General features: G+C 42.6%; 1 protein-coding gene across 2 annotated transcripts; it reads left to right on the top strand.

The window, feature by feature from the left end:
• The first annotated feature begins 534 nt into the window (after window positions 1–534).
• On the top strand, window positions 535–23783 carry STAM2 (signal transducing adaptor molecule 2). Of its 2 annotated transcripts, none has more exons than XM_083865508.1 (14): window positions 535–730; window positions 8965–9049; window positions 11749–11824; window positions 12024–12119; window positions 14485–14631; window positions 15450–15519; window positions 15842–16028; window positions 16698–16792; window positions 17217–17299; window positions 17464–17551; window positions 17952–18006; window positions 18902–19055; window positions 20081–20238; window positions 21044–23783. In XM_083865508.1, exons 1-14 carry the CDS (start codon window positions 691–693, stop codon window positions 21231–21233), a joined length of 1524 nt encoding a protein of 507 aa, XP_083721634.1. In that variant the 5' UTR covers window positions 535–690; the 3' UTR covers window positions 21234–23783. The 2 variants fall into 2 exon arrangements, with proteins under 2 accessions (XP_083721634.1, XP_083721635.1); XM_083865509.1 differs by having other exon boundaries at window positions 538–730; window positions 17220–17299.
• The last annotated feature ends 1078 nt before the right edge of the window (window positions 23784–24861 follow it).

Below are 24861 nucleotides of genomic sequence, written 5' to 3'. Positions count from 1 at the left end.
AGCTCGTTTTTCACAGGAGCCACAAAGATCAAACATGGAAAAACATGCTTCCTGAAGGAAAGTTTCACATATTCCACGTTTGACAACAATCAAGCAGGACGCTGTTTCACCACCTTTTTCTCTGTGTGGCTCTCTGGGAAAATTGTTCACTATTTCTAATTGTTTACTATTTTTATTTTATTTATTTTATTTTAACTCTTGCTGTTGAGACGTCAGGACGAATTGCACACCCACCATGCCCTCAGCCGCACTCCCCGCCTCACACCCAGAGAAAAAACGCAATTTTTCCCCTCAGACAATTTTAATTTGATTGACGCGGCCCCGACCCCCTCAGACACCGCCGCAACATGGCGGCGCGTGACGTCACAGCGCCGTGGTGACGTAATGCTGCCGCAATGACGTAACGACGCCGTTCGCAGCGAGGCCCCCGCGCCGCGGGGCTGCCCCGAGCAGCGCCTGTCGCCAACGCCACGATCCCGGTGTCTCCGCCCGCCCCGTTTTCCCCCGTGTTAATCGGGGCGGTCCGGTGTGACCCCGCCCGGCGGTTTATCCCGGTGGTTGGCGGCGCTGAGGCCGCGGTGCTCCCCGTGAAGGCCGATCGGGCGCAGCGGGGCAGCCCCGGGGCTGAGCGGGCCGAGGCGGCGGCGCCGGCCGGGGCTGTGGGAGCGGCGGCGGCACCGCGGGGCCGAGATGCCGCTCTTCGCCCCCAACCCCTTCGAGCAGGACGTGGGTGAGCGCCGGGGCGGCGGGGAGGCGGCCTCTTGGTCCCCTGCCTTCTCTGCTTCCTCCTCCTTTTCTTCCTCCTCTTCTCCGTCCTCTGCTTCCTTCTCTTCCTCCTCCTCCTCTTCTTCCTTCTCCTCTTCTCCCTCTTCTTCTTCCTTCTCTTCTTCCTCTTCCTCTTCTTCGTCCTCTTCTTCCTCGTCTTTTTCCTTCTCTTTTTCCTTTTCTTTTTCCTTCTCTTTTTCCTTCTCTTTTTCCTTCTCTTCTTCCTTCTCTTCTTCCTTCTCTTCTTCCTTCTCTTCTTCCTTCTCTTCTTCCTTCTCCTTTTCTTCCTCCTCCTCCTCTTCTCCCTTCTCTTCTTCCTCCTCTTCTCCCTTCTCTTCTTCCTCCTCTTCTCCCTTCTCTTCTTCCTCCTCTTCTTCCTTCTCTTCTTCTTTCTCTTCTTCCTTCTCTTCTTCCGCCTCCTCTTCTTCTCCCTCGTCTTTTTCCTCTTCCGTTTTCTCCTGGTCTGTTTCCTTCTCCTTTTCCCCCTGTCCCTGTTCCTCTCCCTCCCGCCGATCCCGCGGGGTCACTGATCACTCTTGGCCCCCCGGTGCTGTTGGATCTCTCTGTGGCTGATCCAGAGGAGGGAATTGAGTGGTTTTGGGTGGCAAATTCAGGAACAAACAGCCCGGCTCAGGGTGGGACAGGCCGTGCTGAGGGATCTGATCCCTCTCGGGGTGAGGCCGAGAGCCCTGGGAGAGCTCCGGGCTGGGAGAAATGTCTGGAAATCTGGGAAATGTCCTGGGAAATGCTGGGGACAGCGGGTGGACATGAGCCCAGGGGTGACACAGCCCCAGAGCAGGGCCTGTCCCTGTGCTGGCACTGCTGGGACACCTCCAGGGCTGGGGACAGCTCTGGGACAAGGGGGACACTGAGGGGCTGGAGAGTGGCCAGGGATGGGAACTGAGCTGGGAAAAGATGGAAAAATCCTGAGGGAGCTGGGAAAGGGCTGGAGAATTCCTGAGGGAGCTGGGAAAGGGCTGGAGAATTCCTGAGGGAGATGGGAAAGGGCTGGAGAATTCCTGAGGGAGCTGGGAAAGGGATGGAGAATTCCTGAGGGAGATGGGAAAGGGCTGGAGAATTCCTGAGGGAGATGGGAAAGGGCTGAGCCTGGAGAAAAGGAGGATCCAGAGGGATCTTTTCCCTCTCTGGAATTCCCTGCCAGGAGGGCACAGCCGGGGGGGATTTGGGATCTGCTCCAGGGAACAGGGACAGGAGGAGAGGGAACGGCCTCAGGCTGGGCCAGGGGAGCTCAGGGTGGACTCAGCAGGAATTTCCCCATGGAAAGGGAGATCAGGAACTGCCCAGGGAGGTTTGGGGTGCCCATCCCTGGAGTGTCCCAGGAATTCCTGGAGGTGACACTTGGGGACAAGGTGGGGATTGGTCACAGCTGGGATTCCATGGGCTGGAAGGGCTTTTCCAACCAAAACAATCCTGGTGTTCCTCCTGTCACTGTGGTGAGCCCAGAGCTCTGCAGCTCCAGGGAATCCCTGACACATCCTGGCTGGTTTTGGGGGGCTCTGGCAGGGAAAACATCAGTGTGTCCCTCTCTCCTTTACCCTCAGCAGCATCAAGGAATGTTTAGTCTCAGACTCCTGAAGTTTCTCTGCTTTTGCAGCATATCTGAGGTGTCTCTGTGCCTCCTGCCCTCCCCGTGGTGTTACTGAGTTTTCAGTGAATTGTGGCTGCTGTAAGATCAACTACTTTTCATCTTTTTATTAGTGATTTCTTCCAGTTTCCCAGCAACTTCCCTGGAATCTCACAGGGAGTGTTGGGGTGTCTGTGCAGGGCCAGGATGATCCTCAGGGATCTTTTCCAGCCCAGGAGACTCAGTGATTCAGTGATTACAAAACCTGCCGGGGTGAACACGGTGACTCAGTTGTTTTGTTTTGTTTTGTGTCCTGCCCTGACTTGTCCTGCCTTAAACTCCTCCTCAGTGTCACCTTTTTGTTACACAAAATGGCAGCACTGAAAAAAGAAGTGAAATAATCAAGACACCAGGCTCAACTCTCTTGTCAGGAGGAAAGAGAAGAATTCAACATTCCTGGGATTTTTGTCATGGCCAAAATGGAAGAGATCCAGCGCTCTCGTGGCCACACAATCTCTGTTTTGTTTGTAGTAGAAGTTCAGCTGGTTTCTTGTTTTATTTCTTATTTATTTTTTTATTTCTGATTTCAATTCCCTGGTGCAGTTTGCTCACATCCCACGTGGCTCAAACTGATGGATTTGTACAAGTGGATTTTTTTTATTATTATTATTTTTAACTCTTCAGTTTCTAAATGCCTCAAGGACTCCTGGGAGGCTGCAGAACTTCAAAAATGGGACTCTGTTTGCTTCCAGTTTCTCAAACTTAGTGTATTTTTTCTTTAATAATACTAATTATTTCTAATTTATTATTATCGCTTTAAAAATTTTAGCAAGTGCAACAGAATAGGAATTTGAATTATTTGGGTTAAATCTTAAAGAGTCCCTTGCCAGGAAAACTCTGTCCTTGGGAAGCTTTAAAAAAATTATTATTCTTTAAAAAAATTACTATTCTGTTCTACACATTCATATAGAATATGTTTATTCTATAGACCATGGAAAATATTAAATTATCCCTTGTGGATGGGCTGGGGAGGTGCTGAATTTGGGAGTTTGGTGCCTTTTTTTGGCTGCAGCAATGGGGCAGATCCAGCTTCCTCTTCATCCAGAGCTGCTTTTTCCTTGGTGAGGAAAAGGGAATCCTTTTCCTACCTAACTCCTCATTTCCCTCACATTTTATTTCCTTTTTTATTTTTCTCTCCTTTATTTTTCTAGTATAACCCTCTGGAGCTCTGCTCTGGAGAGATGTGGCTGTTTCCATTGGAAAGGAACCTCCAAAAATTAAAATTTCCCTTCTGGGTGTGTTCAGAGCCCACGTGCACTCGCTGTTTTCCCAGCTTTGTCCTTTTCCCCCTGGAGCAGCCTTTGATCTTTGTTTTCCTGCCTTTTTTTCCTCCCAGGCTTGTGGCAGTGTTTGCTGGTGCTCAGAGAGGCTCCAGGGATTGCTGAGAAGGGCCATGGGAACATTCCCTGTTTCCTTGGGGAGTTTCCCTGGTTTGTTCCAGGCTTGGATTTGCCTTTTGGGGCTCCTGGACTTTGTCCTCCCGTGCCAGAGCTGAGCATCCTCCTCTTTCTCCTCCTCCTGTTCCCAGTGCTGATTCTCCAGGAGAATCTTTGCCTTTTTGTTCCTTTTTCCTTCCTAATCCACCCCCAAAAGCCTGTCATTTCCCTTACACTTTATTTCCTTTTTTATTTTTTACTAATTTATTTTTCTGCTATTTCTCTACAATTTCTCTACAATTTCTCTACAATTTCTCTACAATTTCTCTACAATTTCTCTACAATTATTTTTCCACTCTTTCTCTACTCTTTCTCTACTCTTTCTCTACTCTTTCTCTACTCTTTCTCTACTCTTTCCCCACTATTTCCCCACTATTTCTCCACTATTTATCCACTATTTCTCCTCTATTTCCCCCCCTATTATTTCCCCCCCATTTATTTCCCCCCCATTTATTTCCCCCCCATTTATTTCCCCCCATTTATTTCCCCCCATTTTTTTCCCCCCTTATTTCCCCCCCTATTTTCCCCCCCCTATTTCCCCCCCCTATTTCCCCCCCTTATTTTCCCCCCCATTTTTCCCCCCATTTCCCCCCCCCCCCATTTTCCCTCCCTATTTTCCCCACTATTTATTTTCCCCCTATTTTCCCCCTATTTCTCCACTATATAATAATATTTATTTGCTTATTTACTTATTTAATGCTTATTTTATGAACTGCTTGAACTTCACGACCTTGGACATCTTTTCCAGTCTAGATAATTCCAGAATTCTGAGGTGAAAACTTCCTGGTGGAGCCTGTAAACATCAAATTTTTATTTCTCAATTTTATTTCTCAGTGATAATTCTTGTCTTCAACATTTGGGCTAAAATCTTGCAAATGTTAATATTTGAAGAAAAGCTAATTAGGCTTTTTTTTTTCTTTGCTGTTGTTTGGGTGTTTCTTTTCTTCTTGAACTGACAATATTTTCCAGTCTTTGATCTGACTGCTTAAAATTCCTAAATTTTTATGATGTTGCTTTCTCATTTTTTGAGATTTTTTTTTCTCTGCTCCCTCCATCCTGCCTTGATTATTTTTTAATATCAGTATTAATATTTTAATATTCAGTATCAATAACAGCCTCATTGTTACTGGTTCTATTTGTATTATGAAAGATATTTTATATTTTTATATAATAAACACAAAATTATAATTTAATATAATTTATTTATTATACATAAATTAAGAGTTTTGCACCTTCATCTTGGTGTTTGCAGGCTCTGGGATATAATCTCTATTTAATTCCTCTCAAATCTTTTCAATGGTTTTGTTTGGTGGTTTTTTTTGACAGACAAATGAAATTATTTCCTTTTCAGATTATTGAGACAAAACAAAATTTTTCAAGCAAAGAAATGCATTTTAAAAAATGTGAACTGGATTTGTATGGCAAAAAGCTTTGAATAATATTTGAATAATCTGTTTAAATTCATTTTTTTAGGATATAATCATACCATGAGTAGGGATCATTACAGGTGGGGCTGCCCTGTCACTGCAGGTCCATCCTGGTTCTGATCTCTAATTAAACCTGAGCTGGAATTCTCTAATTAGGCTCAACAAAGGAAGTTTTGTGGGGTTAAATCTCTGCCTTTCATCCACATCTTTCTGCTTTATCTCCTGGAAAAAAAAAAAAAAAACACTTGGGATTTCACCTCCATCTCTTTCATCTTTACTTATATTTACTGTGAAAAGTTCTTCCCATGCTTTGTGTAAAATCTGAACTGTTTCTGTGCAGAAAAGGGTTTATTTCACTCCATGGGCAGAGTGATCAAGGAAATGTTGATTTTAGTGTTGACAATCACTAAAAAATAAACAGGCACTGGTTTAGCTCAAAAACTTCCTGCGCTGGAAGTGCCTGAGCAGGGATTTTTATTTTTTTTTTTTTTGGGTGCTAAATCAGTGCTCATTTTCTGTTTCTTGCATGGAAAGTGACACAGGTGGAGAAACAATGTTATATTTTTGTATATTTCTGGGGTGTTTTTAACCCAGATCTCACTTGGCCAGCCTGTCCTATGGGAATTCAGGACTGAAATAAGAAAATGTTTTGGAAGTTTGGAGGTGCAGAGGTGGAGCTGCCACCAGCCCAGGCTGAGGGAAAGAGGGGAACAGGGAGGATTTGACCTGAGTCAGTCTTCAGAGTGTTTGATTCCTTCAATTTTTGGTCTTATTTCTGTGTATTGCCCATCCCTTCTTGGGGAAAAAGAGAAAAGAAATAATGCAGTAATAATAATAATAATAATAATAATAATAATGATGATGATGATGATGATGATGCAGTGAGCCTGACTAGAGGGCTGGAAAGGCTGGGAGAGCTGGGAATGTTCCCCTGGAGAAGGGAAGGCTCCAGGCAGAGCTGGGAATGTTCCCCTGGAGAAGGGAAGGCTCCAGGCAGAGCTGGGAATGTTCCCCTGGAGAAGGGAAGGCTCCAGGCAGAGCTGGGAATGTTCCCCTGGAGAAGGGAAGGCTCCAGGCAGAGCTGGGAATGTTCCCCTGGAGAAGGGAAGGCTCCAGGCAGAGCTCAGAGCCCCTGGCAGGGCCCGAAGGGGCTCCAGGAGAGCTGCAGAGGGACTGGGGACAAGGGCTGGAGGGACAGGACACAGGGAATGGCTTCCCACTGCCAGAGGGCAGGGCTGCCTGGGACATTGGGAACTGGGAATTCCTGCCTGGGCTGCAATTCCCAGATTTGTGTGGCTGCCCCTGGATCCCTGGCAGTGTCCCAGGCTGGAATAATCAGGGATAGTCTGATGTGTGGATTGGGATTCAGGTCCCTCCCAGTGAGTGATTGAAGACATTCAGGTTTTGGCTGTTGTGTGGCACAAGGGGCTGATCCTGAGATTTTTCCCTGGGTTGTAAAGCATTTCCTCCTTTCCTGGGATTCTGTGACAGGGTTTTGTGGCAGGAGCTCTCCAGGCATTTCTCCTTTTGGCAGTGGGAGCAGCAAACAATTCCTAAACCCTTCCCAGCTGCTCTTTGAGAGCTCTCCCCTCTCCTGGATTATCATGGAACCACACAGCAAAACAGCTCAGGGAGCTCACACAGGGAAAAGGGATTCATTGGATTTGGAATTCTTTATAAAAAAACACCCCAAGCAGCACATTTTGCTTTTATCATTATTCCTATAAAAGGGAGCTCATGTCTAATGTTCCTTCATTAATTGGAGAGCTGCAGAGTTCAAGTCATTCCGTGGTTTTTAAAGGTTACGTTCCCTCTGTGCTGAAAAAATCATTGAAAATGCTTCCTCCCACATGTATTTCTTCTGCTCTGCCTGTGTCTCAGCATCTGGGAAGGAGTTATCCTTCAGGATTGTTCCTGGGAAGGAGAAAACAGCTGCTGTTCAGGGAGGGAAGTTTCCAGATCTGTGAGAGTTTGGGCAAGGACAGGGTTTGGATTCATACAGCTGCTCCCAGGATTGTGGGGATCCAGGAAAAGGGACTTTGCTCCTTGTGGGAATGTGCTGGGTCAGGGACAAGGCCTGGGAGTGTGGAGTGGTGGGAGATGGAAAGCGCTGGAGAATTCCTGAGGGAGATGGGAAAGGGCTGGAGAATTCCTGAGGGAGCTGGGAAAGGGCTGGAGAATTCCTGAGGGAGCTGGGAAAGGGCTGGAGAATTCCTGAGGGAGCTGGGAAAGGGGCTGAGCCTGGAGAAAAGGAGGATCCAGAGGGATCTTTTCCCTCTCTGGAATTCCCTGCCAGGAGGGCACAGCCGGGGGAGATTTGGGATCTGCTCCAGGGAACAGGGACAGGAGGAGAGGGAACGGCCTCAGGCTGGGCCAGGGGAGCTCAGGGTGGACTCAGCAGGAATTTCCCCATGGAAAGGGAGCTCAGGGATTGGAAGTTCCCAGGGAGGTTTGGAGTGCCCATCCCTGGAGTGTCCCAGGAATTCCTGGAGGTGACACTCAGGGTGAATGGAAATCCCTGTGGGAATTGTAAAGGGAGATGGAAATACAGAACTGGGGGGATCTCAGGAGGATTTCCCCAGGAGCTGGTTTGGAACTGGAATTTCCATGTGTGTGGACAGCAGCAGGAATTTCCCCATGGAAAGGGAGCTCAGGGGCTGCCCAGGGAGGTTTGGAGTGCCCATCCCTGGAGTGTCCCAGGAATTCCTGGAGGTGACACTTGGGGACAGGGTGGGATTGGGCACAGCTGGGATTCCATGACCTTGGAATGCTTTTATAACTTAATTCCATAATTCTGAGGTGATGAAGCCTGGAAACATCAGAGCTCCCCATTTCCAGTGGAAGAGTTGGGATTATTTCTGCCATGGCAGGAAAAGCTGGTTGTGATTCCCACTCAGGGCTCAGGAAAACCTCAGTGGATCCTTGGGAAATACTTCAGGATATCCTTGGGAATCTTTTCACTACTTAGGAATTGTACATCCAGAGAATCTGCAGCTTCCAGAGGATGATTTGGCTTGATTTTCCTTTTTAAAAAAATTTTAAGTGTTTAAAATTGTGGGCTCTCATTTATTTTCCACATCATCCATTCATTTATTATTCATGTCCTAAAATGTTGATGCACTGAAAAGAAAATTTAGCATTCCTATAATTTTTGAAGAAGATTTGTGGTTCCAATACAATATTTACTTCCTCTTAGTAAATATTCCAGTTTGTGGAGATAAATTGTGACCAGAATTCCAAATTTCCATCTTTGGTACATGTGGAACAAAAAGGATTTGGAGCATTGGTGGCTGCTGTGTTTGTGTGTTCCCTTTGTGGGAATCTTTGTGCTGAGCAGCCAAAATAAAATTGAGTTTACTTGGTTTAAAACTTAATCTTGAAGCAGCAAATGCAATGAAACGTTTCATTTGCTGTTTATTAACTTGGAACAGCAGTATTTACATGGGATTTAAATAACCTGGCTAATAAAAAACTTTAAAACACAAATAAATACCATTAAGCCTTAATTAATTAATCTATAAAATGAGTTTCCCTGCAGGGATTGGAACAAGATGAGCTTTAAGGTTCCTTCCAACCCAAATCATTCCACAAATCCATGAAATATCAATTAAAGATACATTCTATTGACGAAATCTCAACTCAATAAATAAATCAATCACTTAATAAATCTTATTTTTATTTTCTTTTCCAGAGAAAGCTACAAATGAATACAACACCAGCGAGGACTGGGGGCTTATCATGGATATTTGTGACAGAGTTGGGAGCACTCCCAATGGGTAAGGAGGGAAATATCACAAAAAAACACAACTCAAAAATGGCTTTGAAAATTCCTTGCAAAGAAATATTCCAACAGGATTCTGAGCTGAGAAATTTGGATGTGCTGAGCACATTCCAGGGTGGTTTTTTTTGTTTTTTTTTTTTTTTGCACAGCACACTCGAGTTATTCATATTTAATGATCTGGCATCAGTTTGGGAGAGTGACTGTGCCAGCAGGAGAAAGTGAAATTATTTCTGTGCATAAAAATACCTGGCAAAGAGCAGAGGCTTTTTATGAGATTTGTCTGTGTTTGGTTGTTGGGAAGAATGGGAGAGAAAAGGGAAAAAAAAATAATAAAAAAAAAGGAGTCAAAGCACAAATAATTTGGAATTAGTTTAGTCTGAGTGGAACATAAATGGAATTTCAGTGGTTCTGTAGAATTTGCTGAATTTTTGAGTGATAACATCTTTTAAATTTGGGATTCGTCCTCAATTAGTGCATAGGCAGAATTCTTAAATAATTTAGAATTTTTAGTTCTGAATTAATTCAGAATAATTCAGTTCTGTTTAACATTAAAATTGGGATTTTTTTTGGTTTGTTTTGGTTTTAATTTATTACCTGCCACGAGGAATAACAGCAAATCTGCTCAATCTGAGACTCCTCAGTCCTGAAGGAAAAAAAATAAAATCCTTTGAGTCCTTTATTAAAAATCAAAATTTTTAGTGCCAAAAGATTTTTGTAGAGGGAAAAATTTTAAATCTGGTTTTGGAGGAAAGGATGTTGTAAAAAATGCAGTGATTTTTAAGAAATTACATATGCAGAAATAAAAGTATATAAGGTGCATAATTAAATATAAATATATATATTTGTATAGGAAAAAAATCCTAAATTCTGAATTTTAATTCTAATTTAATTTTTAATATTTTAATATTTTAGTTCATAATTTGTGTCCTTTTCATAAAAGTATATAAGGTGCATAATTAAATCTAAATATATATATTTGTATTAAAAAAATTCCTAAATTCTGAATTTTAATTATAATTTAACTTTTAACATTTTAATATTTTAATTCATATTTTGTGTCCTTTTCATAGAAGTATATAAGGTGCATAATTAAATATATATATTTGTATTTAAAAAATTCCTAAATTCTGAATTTTAATTCTAATTTAATTTTTAATATTTTCATATTTTAATTCATATTTTGTGTCCTTTTCATAAAAGTATATAAGATGCATAATTAAATCTAAATATATATTTGTATAGAAAAAAATCCTAAATTCTAAATTTTAATTATAATTTAATTTTTAATATTTTTATATTTTAATTCATATTTTGTGTCCTTTTCATAAAAGTATATAAGGTGCATAATTAAATCTAAATATATATATTTGTATAGAAAAGAAAATCCTAAATTCTTAATTTTAATTCTAATTTAACTTTTAATATTTTAATTCATATTTTGTGTCCTTTTCTTCCTTTTTCCCTCTGAAAACAACGAATATTGTTGCCTACTCCAAATAAAAAATACAACTTAAAAAATACAACTTAATAAAAAAGTCAACTTGAGTTGACTCTGTTGCATGGTCTGTACATGAAATGAGATTAAAATATGAAGATAATTATATTTTTCTGGCACAGAGGCTTTTCTGTGCTTTGCTAATCCAGCAGCTCAAATATCTACCAGTGATACTATTTTTTAAAAATGCTGCTTCAGCTCTTTTTTTTTTTTTAGGATTTCACATTTTAAAACATTCCAAAGATCAGTTTTAATGAATCCTTTGATGTCCCTGAGCTCCTGCCAGCCATTAATGCTCATTTCAAGTGTGGAAAAGAATAATTTTAAAAAATATATTTTTTTTTTAATATAAGCAGCAGAATAATTTAAAAAATACTATTTATTATTCTCCACTCACCTCAGCTTGTGCTGAAACAAATGACAAAAATCTTTGTGTCCTCAGGCTGTGCAAAAGGGGAATTAAATCCAATGGCCACTAAAATAACCATTTATTGGATCATCTCTTTTATCTGGGGACATTTCTTTCCTTGCCTGGCTCAAACCTTGCAATTGTTTCATTTCCTGGCCTGGCAGCAGTTTTTTTTTGGGGGATGGATATGGAATTCCAGGGGAAAAAAAAAAAGGAATTTCTTCCAATCCAACACCCAGCTGGGGACAAACAAAGTGCTAAATTGTAAATTTCTGCCCAGCCCTCGGGGGTTCAGGTTTGGTGATATTTTTGTTCAGTAAGTTCAGTTCTGGTGATAATTTTGCTCAATAAGTTCAGTTTTAGTGACATTTTTGTTCAATAAGTTCAGTTTTGGTGACATTTTTATTCAATAGGCTCAGGTTTGGTGACATTTTTGTTCAATAACTCAGTTTTGGTGACATTTTTATCCAGTAAATTCAGTTTTGGTGACATTTTTGTTCAGTAAATTCAGTTCTGGTGACATTTTTGTTCAATAACTCAGGTTTGGTGACATTTTTTGTTCAATAAGCTCAGTTCTGGTGACAATTTTGCTCAGTAAGTTCAGTTTTGGTGACATTTTTCTTCAGTAAATTCAGGTTTGGTGACATTTGTGTTCAATAACCTCAGGTTTGGTGATATTTTTGATCATTAGGCTGTTTTGGTGATGTTTTTATTCAATAAGTTCAGCTCTGGTGGAGGTTTGTCCTCCTGTCACTCCCATTTCTCCTCAATTCTCCTGTTCCCTTTGCAGGGCCAAGGATTGCCTTAAAGCCATCATGAAGAGAATGAACCACAAAGTTCCCCACGTGGCTTTGCAAGCTCTCACAGTGAGTCAATCCCCAAATTTCCCCCTAAAAACCTCCTGGAATGCAGCAATTAAACATTTACTGACCAATCAATTCATTAATATCTTGATTACCCTCAGTAAATCAGTATCCATGCTGAATTTACCTTTTATTTTGGATTATTTGCACTCTATTTTCTTTTTTATTTGTATTTTTTTCCCAATTATCTTTCTGCTGTCAGCTTTTAGGAGCCTGTGTCTCAAACTGTGGGAAAATCTTCCACTTGGAAGTGTGTTCCAGGGATTTTGCCACTGAAGCTCGAGCCATAATCAACAAGGTAATTTCTTTTAGAACCTTCAGTCCTGGGGGGGAGAATTATTTTGGGAACTTCTCCAAATTAATGTGGCAGTTAATACCCATTTTCTAATTTTTGGTGCTGTGTTTTCACTGAAATTTGTGTGATTTTTACTCTGAAATAAATAAAGAACTGACAGCTGATAATCCTGTAAATTTTTTACAAAACTACATGAGCAGTTTTAATTAAAAATCTGTGTTTCCGAGCTCCATTAATTTGATCATGGTAAGTGCAGCTTTTCTTGGAGGGAGTTTTTATTAGGCTTGAAGGGAATTCCTGGGCTGAAGTGAAAGGGAAAATTATGAGGAAATGAAATGACATTTTTTTACAAAGAAAAGGCTAAAGCTACAGACAATCCTTTTTAGCTTTTAGAGATTCTGGGAATGAGGAAATAACCAAGAAAATGAGACTGAAATGGTTTGGGGTCAAACAGCTGCTGGGATCTAAATCTGAATGTGAGGAATTGAAAGAGCAGGAGCAGCTTTTCCCTAATTATTGCTCCAGTTGGAGGCCAAACTGGTTAATGGGTTAAAAAAGGAGTTTTCAGATCCATGGGAGCCCTGCAATCATCAGAGGCTGAGCAAAGCAATTAAGGAAAGTAATAAAATTGCTGGGAAGCAAAATGAGTTCACAGCTCTTGTGTTTTCTGCTTTTCTCTGGCAAAAATAGGTCTGCGAGTGCTCCCTGTGTTCCCGTTAGCCTGGGAACAGCAACACTGACCTTCAGCACCCAGGGATGGGCAGGGATCCTGGAATCCCACCCAGGGATGGGCAGGGATCCTGGAATTTCACCCAGGGGTGGGCAGGAATCCTGAAATCCCACCCAGGAATGTGCAGGGATCTTGGGATCCACCCAGGGATGGGCAGGGATCCTGGAAAATCCCACCCAGGAATTCCTGGAATTTCACCCAGGGGTGTGCAGGAATCCCACCCAGGGATGTGCAGGAATCCTGGAATTTCACCCAGGGATGTGCAGGAATCTTGGAATTTCACCTTAAGGATGTGCAGGGATCTTGGGATCCTACCCAGGGATGTGTAAGAATCCTGGAAAATCCCAGGGAATCCTGGAATCTCACCCAGGGATGTGCAGGGATCCTGAAATCCCACCCAGGGATCTGCAGGAATCCTGGAAAATCCCACCCAGGGATGGGCAGGAATCTCACCCAGGGATGTCCAGAGATCCTGGGATCCCACCCAGGGATGTACAGGAATCCTGAAATCCCACCCAGGGATCTGCAGGAATCTCACCCAGGGATGTGCAGGAATCCTGGAATCTCACCCAGGGATGTGCAGGAATTCTGGAATTCCACCCAGGGATGGGCAGGAATCCTGGAAAATCCCACCCAGGGAATCCTGGAATCCCACCCAGGGATGGGCTCTGGAGCACAATTCCCGTGTTCTTGGGAATTACTGACCCTTTTCCCCCACCCCTGCTCCACTTGGAGGAAACAATGGATAAAATTGTGCTTTTCCCTTCCTCTCCAAGAGAAAATGAGTTCAGGCCCATGTGACAAGAGTCTCTGTGCTGGTCCTGAGCCCAGAAAAGCTTCAGAAATTTAAATGAAATTCAAGTTGGAGCTCAGTTTTGGCAGTGCTCTCCCTGCTCAGCCCAGGCTGACCTCCCAGCCCTCAGTGTGAGCTGATCCCTTGGATTGGGAATCTTATCCCAGTGCCAGGATGTGGAGAAGAACGTGGGAGCCACAGGAATTCCAGGCAGAGAATGAATTAATTCTTGTTTTTTCCCCACTCCAAAGAAATTCTCTTCCTTTACCAGGCTGTTCCTGCAGCTCAGCTCCCAATTTAGGAATAGAAACTTTCCCTATGGATTATCCCTCTGGATAATTCCAGGTTTTTTTTGTGGGAGAAGCTGATTCAAAGAGACACAGATGAGGTTTTTGTGATGTTTTCTCAGCTGGGGACAAACCTGTCCTGGCATCTGAGGAGAAACTGCATGGATTGTAGGGAAAAAAATTCTTGTAGGAAAATATCAGACCAATTTCTGAGTTTGGGAAGTGGAAAACAACACACCTGAAAAGGAATGAAGAGAAAATGGAGGTTAAATGGAGGGTGAGTAACACAGAGAGGCAGAAATTTGGGATAAGTGTGAAGGCAGCCTGAATTTCTCCAGAATTAGTGCTCCAGGAGCTCAGCATGTTCTCTGCAATATCAGATCAGGGTATAAAAGGCCAGATATTCTACACTCTGCTCCCCAAATCCTCTCAATCTACACAATTATTAATAATTAAGAATATTCATAGTAAAATGGGTTTGGTAACAATTTTGGTAACAGCTCCTTCTGTTCATTTTGAGGCTCAAACATCCCTTTTTATCCATTTTTTGTCTTCCAGGCTCACCCAAAAGTGAGTGAAAAGCTAAAAACCCTCATGGTGGAGTGGTCAGAAGAATTCCAGAAGGACCCACAATGCAGTTTAATATCTGCAACCATCAAATCCCTAAAGGAAGAAGGGGTGACTTTTCCTGCAGCAGGATCCCAGGTGAGATGGATCCCATGCTCTGGGATTTCCCTTTCCCAAATCCCCATTTCCTGCCCATGTCAGGACTTATCCTGGATCTGGAGTGGTTTATTTTTCACTTCTGGTGGTTTGTTATGCCCAAGCTAACAGCAGATATGATGCCAGGTAGTTTTTTTTCCCTGACTTTTCTAACTTATTTCCATGTTATTCAATCCTGAAAACTGAAATTACAATTTTTTATTACAATTTCCTTACACAAAGTTTACTTTCCTCTATACGAAACACAGAGAATTTTTTTTTAAAACTTTTACAAACACTCTGAGTTTTTTAACTTTTACAACCCCTCCTTCCTCCACAAAGATGTTTTCACTTTCTAAATGTGATCTATGTGTAAAACATATGGCAGAAACATGGAAGGGTTGAGCACTGGCACCCAATTGCAGTTCCTGGTGGGAATAAAAACTCCAGGAATGATTTCACTCTGCTGCTGGGGAGAATTGGAGGATTTAAATCAGCAGCTCCCAACTGGAGCATCTTCCCTCTTGAAGAGGAGAGAGAAGGATAAAGGTGGAAAAGAGTAATTTAAATAAGAAGTTTTGCCATAATAAATGTGACTAAAATAATTATTTCCATAAAATCAGTTATTTCAACTAAATCTCATTATTTATTTGACTTTTTTTCCCCTGCTGAAAACAGAAAAAAAACCCAAACCTGAAGAGTGGTGATTTTTATTTCTAAGAGATCACCTGGATTCCATAATCCACAGTGTTAATTTTTAAAAATATATGAATATGGAGATTTAATTTTAATTTGTCCCTGTGTTGTTGCCACCTTTGCAGGCCTCCACCAATGCTGCCAAGAATGGCTCCTCATCCAGTAAATCCAAGGAGGATGAGGATATAGCCAAAGGTGAGTTGCTGTCTCAGCTTTGGGTTAGAACTCCAGCAGTTCTGTTAAAAATCAGGGAAATTGGGGAGTTTGGGCTCTTTCCTGCTGCACAGAGCTGAAATCAAGGGCACAGCAGGTTGGGAATTGTGGATTTCCAGGTGTTTTATTTCCCTCATCCATGAGGATTTGGAGTTTGACACATTTAATTTTAAACCTCAACTTCCAATGCTACAGCAGCAGATACAGACCTTGTTCAAATAAAAGCAACAAATCTTCTTTTTGTTACATCAAACTGCTTTTAAACCCCACAAACTTGTTCCTCTCCTCTCTGCCCCTCCTGCAGCTATTGAATTGTCTTTGCAAGAGCAGAAACAGCAGCAAATGGAAACCAAACCCTTGTACCCAGCTGCAGAAATGGCCCAGAACCCCCCGAGCCTGAGGAAGGTGCGAGCCCTGTATGACTTTGAAGCTGTGGAGGACAATGAGCTCACCTTTAAAAGTGGAGAGATTATTTTTGTTTTGGATGACAGGTACAATACACGCTCAGGTGGAGCTGACTTGGTTCCACCACTGTTGTTTTTTTCAGGGTAGCACATTTTTCCTCTGATGGTTTTTTTGTTTTTTCCCCCTCTCCCCACAGAAATGTAATTGTCACTCTGCCCTCCCTCACATCCCTTCCTCTCTTCCTTTCATCTTTCCAAAATCCTGGTTTTTGGCCTCAAATCATTTTTTAGTTTAGTGAGAACCTCAAGTATTTCATCCCATTTGTAGTTTTGAAGATAAATCTTAATTGGTTGTCTGACATAATGCCATAAAATGCACTGGCATCACATTCCAGCAATTGTTAAACCTCTGGCTATCAAGAATCACATTTGCCAAGGGTAAAGCTATTAAAAATAGCTAAAATAATGATTGTTGTTAACACCTATAGGGATATATACAGCTTTAAAGGGCTGGCAAGTAATCAGTGTAAAGAATTGATGAATTGTGTTCCATTTTCAGTGATCCCCTGATTCCTCCTCCTTCTCTCCCCTCCCCTCTGCCCCAGCTCCTGCAAATATTCTCCTTTAGATATCACAGAGTTTTGGTTAAAAAAACCCACCAAATCTATCTCTGAACCTCAAGTTTTCAATAAAACCCCCAAATACATCCCTGGCTCTGTTCACCCCAGAGTTCTTCATCCTTTTTTATTCCCCCAGTGATGCCAATTGGTGGAAAGGGGAGAACCACAGAGGAGTGGGGCTGTTCCCTTCCAATTTCGTCACCTCTGACCTGAGTGTGGAGCCCGAGGCAGGTGAGTTACCTGCTGAAATGATGGATTATTTCACAAAGGCTGCACTGATGGAGCATTTCACAAAGGCAGCTTTGTGCTGCAATCCTAATTAGCCCAGCAGTAAAATAATTTCCTTTATCAGCCCCAGGAAAGAGCTGTGAGACATCCTGCCCTTGTTTCAAACAATCAAGCACAGATCACTTCGTAACTCACTTTTAATTCCTGCCTCTGTTTTTCTTTTTAAGTTATTACCATTTTCTGTGACAGAATTTTGGTTTGATTCACCATAATTCCTTGTCAGCAGCATATTTACAAATCCAGCAAATTGCTATTTCAAATGTCACGGTGTCTTTTCACACAGAAAAAAAAAAATAACAAGGAGCAAATGTTTGTTTAAAGTTATCACAGCAACAGAGAGAAGAGAAACTCATCTCTGTTCTTTCAGCAGCTGTGGATAAAATCTCTGTTCCTGAGGACACTGCAGAAGAAATTAAGAAATCAGAACCTGAGCCAGTTTATATTGATGAGGTATGGAGCCACTTTCAACTCAAACATTGCTGGGCTTTTCCATTCTTTGGGTGCTGAACGTTGGCAGATGATTCTTGGTCTCTAAAAGAGCTTTAATTTGAATATTAAACCAATCTTGGCATGGCTGAGAAATCAAAGCTCTTCATCTTGGCTTCCCCTTGCAGGATAAGATGGATAAAACCCTGCAGGTCCTTCAGAGCATAGATCCCACGGATTTAAAGCTTGACTCTCCAGATCTCCTCGACTCAGAAGGTACTTGCAGCACGAAATGAGCTCTTTTTTTATGACTTCTCCTCACAATTACCTTTTGTGGATTGAGCTGGGAGTTCTTTGTGTTTATTTTAAGCTTAGGGGAGCTGTGCTCTGTACTAACAGTGCTGGAGAACACTTATTTCACCGTGGGAGTGTGGGGCTCTGGGGATAATTTGAATTTTTTTTAATAGTTCCAAGCCAGCTCCATGTTTAGCAGAGTCATTTGCATAACTCCCAGCTCTGTAAAATGCCTGAGCTTTGCAAGAAGATCCATCTACCAATCCCAATCCTGAAATAAATAAGCAATTAATTTTACTGTAGCTGGAGAAAATATTTTTTGGCTGCATTTAAACATTTAATTGTGCAAGACATCAACTGCCTCAACGCTTTGTCTTCACAGATATCTGCCAGCAGATGGGTCCAATGATAGATGAAAAACTAGAAGAGATAGATAGGTGAGCACAATTTCTTCACTGATTTCCTTCAAATTGGGCAGTTTTAATTATATTTTTTGGTACTTTCATCTCCTAAGCTCGAAAACCTTGCAAGAAAAATTTCTCAACTTTACCTTTATTTTTTTTTTAATGCTGAAATATCGAGTTCTGAGTGTGCTCAGTTCACTGAGTGGGAATTTTTGATGGCTGCTCTCTCAAAATTCACTGCACAGGTCGTGGATCCTTTTTTAATTTTGGCATTTTGTGACTGTAACCTTCTCCAGCCTGTCTGAGGGTTGGAATTTTCAGTCTGTTGGGGATTATTATTCCATGTTTTCCTCACCTCTCCCTGCTCAGGTTTGGCTGCCCAGGGCCTGAAGGAGCTGATGAGGAAAATGGAGAAGGACTGAGAACAAAGGATGGAGGGACAGGATGCAGGGAATGGTTTCACACTGGGAAAAGAGGAGATTTGGGTGGGAGATTGGGAATTGGGAATTCCTGGCTGGAATGGAATTCCCAGATTTGCTGTGGCTGCCCCTGGATCCCTGGAAGTGCCCAAGGCCAGGCTGGAGCACCCTGGGATGGTGGAAAGTACCTGTGGCAGAAGGTTGGAATTAGATCTTTTAAAGGAAAGTCCCTTCCAGCCCAAACCACTCCATGACTCTGTGACTCCTGAGGATATTTGGGGGTGAAAAGAACAGGGAATTCCACTTGGGAATTGGTGGACAATTCCACAACAATGATTGTACAGCCCTTGGATTTTCCTTCCAGTCCCACAACAGCAATTTTTCAATACAAATGAGTAAAAAATGGGCCTTTTCCCTTTTAGGAGCTTCTTTTTTTTCCTCCTATTCTTCCCTCCCCATGTGAGCTGTCCCAGCAGCTGAGTGCCCTCTCTCCATTTGTTTTGGGCCAGGAAACATTCCGAGTTATCCGAGCTGAACGTGAAGGTTCTGGAAGCTCTGGAGCTCTACAACAAACTGATGAATGAGAGCCCCATGTACTCAGCCTACTCCAAACTCCAGCACCCTGCACAATTCCCACCCACCTCCTCTGGAGTCTCTGTGCAGGTCAGTATCCCTGCAATTCTGGAAATTCCCTGCAATTCTGGAAATTCCTTGCTGCTTATCCCTATTCTCAGAAAAAAAAAAAAAAAAAATCCCAGCCAAAACTGAAGGGAGCCCACGAGCAATCTGACAGTGCCTTTGCAAGAAATTGGGATTTTATGCACCAGAACAGAAGGTTTTGCTTGGCCACTGTTGAAAATTCCCAAAGATCCCTTCCATAATTCATTTTCTTGCAGTTGGAATTGGGTGTTGCAGCAGCTTGGTTGGATATTCTTGCTGTGAGTCATGTCAATCTCCAAGTAAAATGTTCCCTTCTTATCTAATAGTGGGGATGGGAGGGAACTGGAATATCAGTGTATTAATCCCAAGTGTATTTTTTTGCTAAATATAGAAGCACTCTGCTTTTAGCTCCTTTTGCCCTTAGAAAAATGAACATTTTGTATCAGTTCTAAACAGGCTGTATCTGTGCTCCAGAGTGTTTTACACTGTCCCTAATGATGGTGTGAGGAATAAATACAGAAGGGAAGATTTTTTTTTTTCAAAAAGCACAAAATGAGGGTTTTTTTTGCTTGAAGTGAATTTTACTTTCATGTTAATTGTTCAGTGGGAAAAGAATAGTTGCCATGGCAACTGCTGGATCTGAAAATATGTCAGTTAAAAGTAAATCTGTGTCCTTAACTCCCGGTAACGACGGAAAATTCATTATATTTGGAGGTTACAAAGTAATTTAAGCCAAAAGGCAAACTGGAGTTTGCTTTTCCCTCCCAAGATTGGTGCAGGATAATGCTGGACTTTATTTGGGACTAACCTGATTATCCCAAAACCAACCAGCAGCTCCAGCCTGTGCGCCACCTGAATTTGGAGGGAATCTTGCATTATTTAAACCAAGATGTGAAGGAACTGCAGGATTTTATTTTTTTTTTTTTGCTTCCAGCTTTAGAATATTCTGGTGGGTTCATTCCAAAGCGTGCTGAGCACCAAATCTCCTGGGTTTGATTTGATTTGATTTGATTTGATTTGATTTGCAGTCGTATCCTGTGCAGCCTCCCAGTGGGAATTACATGATGCAGGGAGTGTCCATGTCCCCAGGATACAGCCTGGCCCCAGAGCAGGTGGGCCAGGTGAGGTCTCTGCCTCAAAACATCAACTCTGCAGCCACTCAGCCACCTCCAGCTGCTTATTTAAGGTATGGATCCAGCAAATTCTTCCTTGGGGGGAGGAATTTTGCCACTTTGCACATTCTCGTGCCATTTCCATTTAGTGACACCTCATTTTGAAAGGAAAACACTCATTTTACTAAACCAGGGAGCACTCAGAGCATTATTCTGGATGAAATTCATCCTGCCACGAGGAGGTTTAAAAGGGACCTCTGACCTCAGCTTGAAGCACTCAGCACCAAAGATTAAAAATTAAATAGTAGGAGTAAGTTAAAAGAGTAAGATAAAAAAAAAAAAAGGTAAGATAGAAAGAGTAAGTTGAAAAGGTAAGATAGAAAGAGTAAGTTGAAAAGAAAAAGTTGAAGAGAAAGAGTAAGTTGAAGAGAAAGGGTAAGTTAAAAAATAAGAGTAAAAGATTATTCTTATGTAAAAGATAATTCTTACGTAGTAGAATTATTGAGCCGCTGGAAGAATTTTGAGGGTGAAAAGGTTTTTCCTGCAAAAACCATAAAAAACTGCCATGATACAGGCATGAAAAGGCATGAAAATGCCTATGTTATTGGCATGAAAAGTATTGAATTCCTGGGAAACTCTGTTTATTAACAAGAGAGAAACTGCAAGGCCAGAGCTGATTTAAGTTCAGAGCATGCACGTAAAAAAACGCATTTTTGCAGCCGAAAAAACGTGAAATACCTTCAAAAATGACACATTTTGGTCACGTTCTTTTCAAATGTAGATATTTTGGCATCTCCCAGCTTGTTTTGGTGGTGTGGGAGGGCAGAGGGGTGTCCCTGAGCTGGCCCTGAGAGCGTGGTTGGTGTTGTGTCCCCGCAGCCCCGACCCCGCGCTGCCGCAGCCCTTCCCGAGCGTCACCGGCACCGCCGCCTTCCCCCAGCACCAGATGGGCATGGCCGTGGACATGGCAGCCTTCCAGAGCACCCAAGGACCAGCCTACCCCGTGGCTCTTCCTGCTCATTCCCTGCTCCAGCAGCAGACGAATTTCCATCAGCAGCCTCTGCTTTAAAACGGCCACGCCGGAGGAATCGCAACCCTTGGGAGTCCCAGCCGTGGATATCCCAGTCCATTCTCCTCTCCAATAACCCAACTCGCTGCGTTAGGGTGATGCAGAGTAAAAATAGGCACCAGCTCTGATGGTTATTTGCATTTTTTGCATCCTGAACTAGATTAGGGGATGGTTTAAAATAATTCCCCGTTCCTCCGAGTCCCTTTTTTTCTCTTTTTTTTTTTTTTTTTTCCTTCCTTCCCTTCCCTGCGCTTTCAGGAAACGCCACTTGCGAATCTTTGAAAAGATTGTCCCAAAATAATTCTCTTTCCAATGTGTTTCTGGAAGCTTGAGGATGCTGAGATGATGCTGTTGCTTTGCCTCCTCTGGTGTCTTCTGTAATCCTTCTGTCCCAGTGGCTTTAGGGAATCTCTGCAGTTGGGAGTCTCCTTCCTGAAGGACACGCCGAGGGATCCCTGGTTCCAGCTGGAAGAGAAAACTCTGCCACTCAGGACCCTGTAGAAATAGGAGAAAAAGAGGGTTTTAACAGTGCTGCCTCTATATTTTGGGAAAACACAGAGAATTACTGTGTTTTCTTGAGGAAAACCAAGTTTTCCTGGAATTCCCTGGTGTCTTGGCAGGGGCGGCACTTTGGGAAGAGCAGGCAGGGGATGCTCCCAGCTGCCTGTGTGGGCACTCCACGAGCCAGGAACTTGCACAGAATCTCTCTTCAGTTCTCCTTTCTGGCTGGATGTAGAAGTGAAGGAGCTTTGTAATTCCCTTGTGGGAAAGGAGGGGGCTGGAGAAGGTTTGAAGCTGCTGAAGACTCTGAGGATCTTTTCCTTTCCTGAGGGAAAACACGAATCGTCTCGGTGGGACCAGAGGGTGCTGCCTCTCTTGGATTTCCTCTCTGTGCCACTGTGTCCTTGTCTAAACAAACCCTGAGCCCAGAGCAGCTCCTGCAGCACCTGGGGAAGGGGGATTTGTGCCCCTGGGTGGGATTGGGCTCTGTGCACATGGAAACCCAGAGCCCTGTCCCTGGAGGAGGGATTGCCTTGGAGCTGGGCACACGTGGCACTCAGTGAGGAAAAAAATCCAAGAATTTCTTCCCTGATGCACTTTTTAAAGGGTGGGGTTTTGTCCAAGGGAGCAGATGAGCTGGATTATCCTTTGGGAAAGTGGGATTTCTTTTCTTTTTCTTGTTTCAACTGCTGAAAAAAAAAAAATCACTTCATCCTCCTATTTACCTCCTCAACGGAGCATGGTCACATTTATCCTGCTTTTAACCACCTCTGGTGAGTGATAATCCTTGGTTTGGGGAAAAAATGGAAGCAAATTACTGATAAAAACATCTCAATTAAATGCAGGAGGCTCCCAGATGTCTAAATAAGCATTTTTGCTGTAGAAATTTCATCCCAGGTTGGAGCTCTCTGGCTGCTGAGTGACAAACCCCACCCTTCACTCAGCACCTCCTCCATTTATTTTCCCTTCTATTTAATTATTTGCTCTCTTGACCTTATATTTGCAGCCTCCTGCTCGTGCAAAAAGTGTTCAGCACCTGCTCTTTAAATCACTTTTTGTTTCAATGTGTGCAATTGGAAGGAGGGTTTTGTCTTGCCTTTGGACACGACTTTAATTTGTCTTGATCCTTCCCCTGGAAGTGGCTCAGTACAAACGACACACGTGGCAATACTGAAGTGTTTTGTGAACTCGTTCCTTGTGTCTTTTGAGGAAATGAATTTGTTTTCAATGCTGCTGTTCCAAATTCTTATTGTTTGGAGCTTTTATTTGTTGGAGTTTGCTTCGCCCCTGGTTGGTTTGGGGTGGAACTAAACCTGGCTCTGGTTGCTATGACTTCTCCATGTTTGTTAGGAAATTTAAATTTGTGGTTGTTTTTTTTTTTTTTTTGGATTCTGAGCTTTGGGCCAAGTCAAATCTTCAATTGAGCCAGCCAGATGTGATTTGATGATGTTAATTGTTAAGTATAAATAATGTATATACTCATTTGTCTGAGATTTTCTACACAGCTCCACACATGCCTGAACTTTTATAAAAGCAGGATTTGTCCTTCTGTCACCTCTTCTACTCCTAACTCCGTGATATGCAACTTGTAGATAGTGTAAAATAATTTAATTATTATTAAACCAGTGTATTTAGAGGGGGGGTTGGTGTTTCTCTTCATACTTCTAGACATGATCATATTTATTTTTAAGGCCTGATTGTAACTGAACATGCTGCCAAAGGATTTCTCTAACTCCAGATTTCTACCTTAGGTTTCTACCTGCTGTTTTCTATCAGGAATTCAGGGTGGAGAACTCCTGCTTTTTTTCATATAAACCCTTAACATAGGAAACCTGGGCGACTTTCTAATGAGACTTTCCACGAGAATCTATTTGTCCCATGGGTGTTAAATATCACTCTGAGATCCATTTCTTTCCTTGTGAGCTGGGGACCTGTTGTGTCTGTTCAGTTTGTCACCCCAGAGTGGTCTGAGGGGTTGTGTGCTCTGTCACCCACGCTTTGTCTCTCCAATTGGCTCCAGAAATAACGTTAAAAATCAGATTATTGAAACCTTCCAAGTGCTGTTGGTGTGTTCTTTGGTGGGGGGTTGGCCCTGGGTTTGTGGGCCCTCGATGCTGTGGCCTCTCTCAGGGATTATTCCCTGAAATAAAGATGATTTTCTTCCCTTATTTTTTTATCTTTTCCAAGAACTCCCAGGCACGTTGCACTGTGCAGTGAGTAAGGTTTGTTAACAAACACACCCAGGAGAATTCCCTGCTCAGAGAGGCAAGAGCTGAGTCTTGTGATCGTGGCTGAGAATTCTGGCTCATCCCAAAAAAATCAGGATCAGTTCCTGCTGAGGCTCTGCATGGACACCAGAAATGCCTCAGAATTCTGGCTCATCCAAAAAAAAAATCATTGTGAATCCCTGGGCTTTAACCCTGTGTATGGACACCAAAAATGCCTGAGAATTCTGGTTTATCCCAAAAAAATCATTGTGAATCCCTGGGCTTTAACCTGCTGCTGAGGCTCTGCATGGACACCAGAAATGCCTGAGAATTCTGGCTCATCCCAAAAAAATCAGGATCAGTTCCTGCTGAGGCTCTGCATGGACACCAGAAATGCCTGAGAATTCTGGCTCATCCCAAATAAAATCAAGGATAAATTCCTGGGCTTTAACCTGCTGCTTAGGCTCTGCAAGGAGCCCCCAAAAATAGTCATTTACACATCGCTCACTGGTTTTCATCATTTGATTTGGGGTCACTTCAGGCTGGAAGTCAACTGGTTTCCATCATTTTCTATTTAATAATTTGCTGTCTTGACCTTATATTTGCAGCCTCGTGCTCGTGCAGAAAGTGTTCAGCACCTGCTGTTTAAATCACTTTTTTTATTTAAATGCGTGCAGTTGGTTTTCATCGTTTGAGTTGGGGTCACTTCAGGCTGGAAGTCAACCTTTAAAAAGCCACATCATATCCTGGATTATTGGGAAATGGTTTTGTTTTTTCCTTCTGAGTCCTAGCCTGATCCATGGCGGGTCTCTGGAGAGAATCTTTCCCTGGGAAATCACGCCACGATCCATGTTTCAACAGAATTGCTTTCCTAGGACCAATTTAGTGATGAAACAGAATGCAAAAATAATCTGATTTAA

Source organism: Zosterops lateralis, assembly GCF_965231275.1.
Source record: "Zosterops lateralis genome assembly, chromosome: 7".
NCBI lineage: Eukaryota > Metazoa > Chordata > Aves > Passeriformes > Zosteropidae > Zosterops > Zosterops lateralis.
This window is presented reverse-complemented; position numbering and strand designations above follow the sequence as displayed.

What these genes read in the sequence shown, in the direction of transcription:
- STAM2 (XM_083865508.1), top strand. Translation starts at nt 691, where the DNA reads ATGCCGCTCTTCGCCCCCAACCCCTTCGAGCAGGACGTGG. An exon ending in GAGTGTGGAGCCCGAGGCAG is followed by an intron (nt 16,793 to 17,216) that starts GTGAGTTACCTG and finishes CTGTTCTTTCAG; the next exon opens with CAGCTGTGGATAAAATCTCT. An exon ending in AGATCTCCTCGACTCAGAAG is followed by an intron (nt 17,552 to 17,951) that starts GTACTTGCAGCA and finishes TTGTCTTCACAG; the next exon opens with ATATCTGCCAGCAGATGGGT.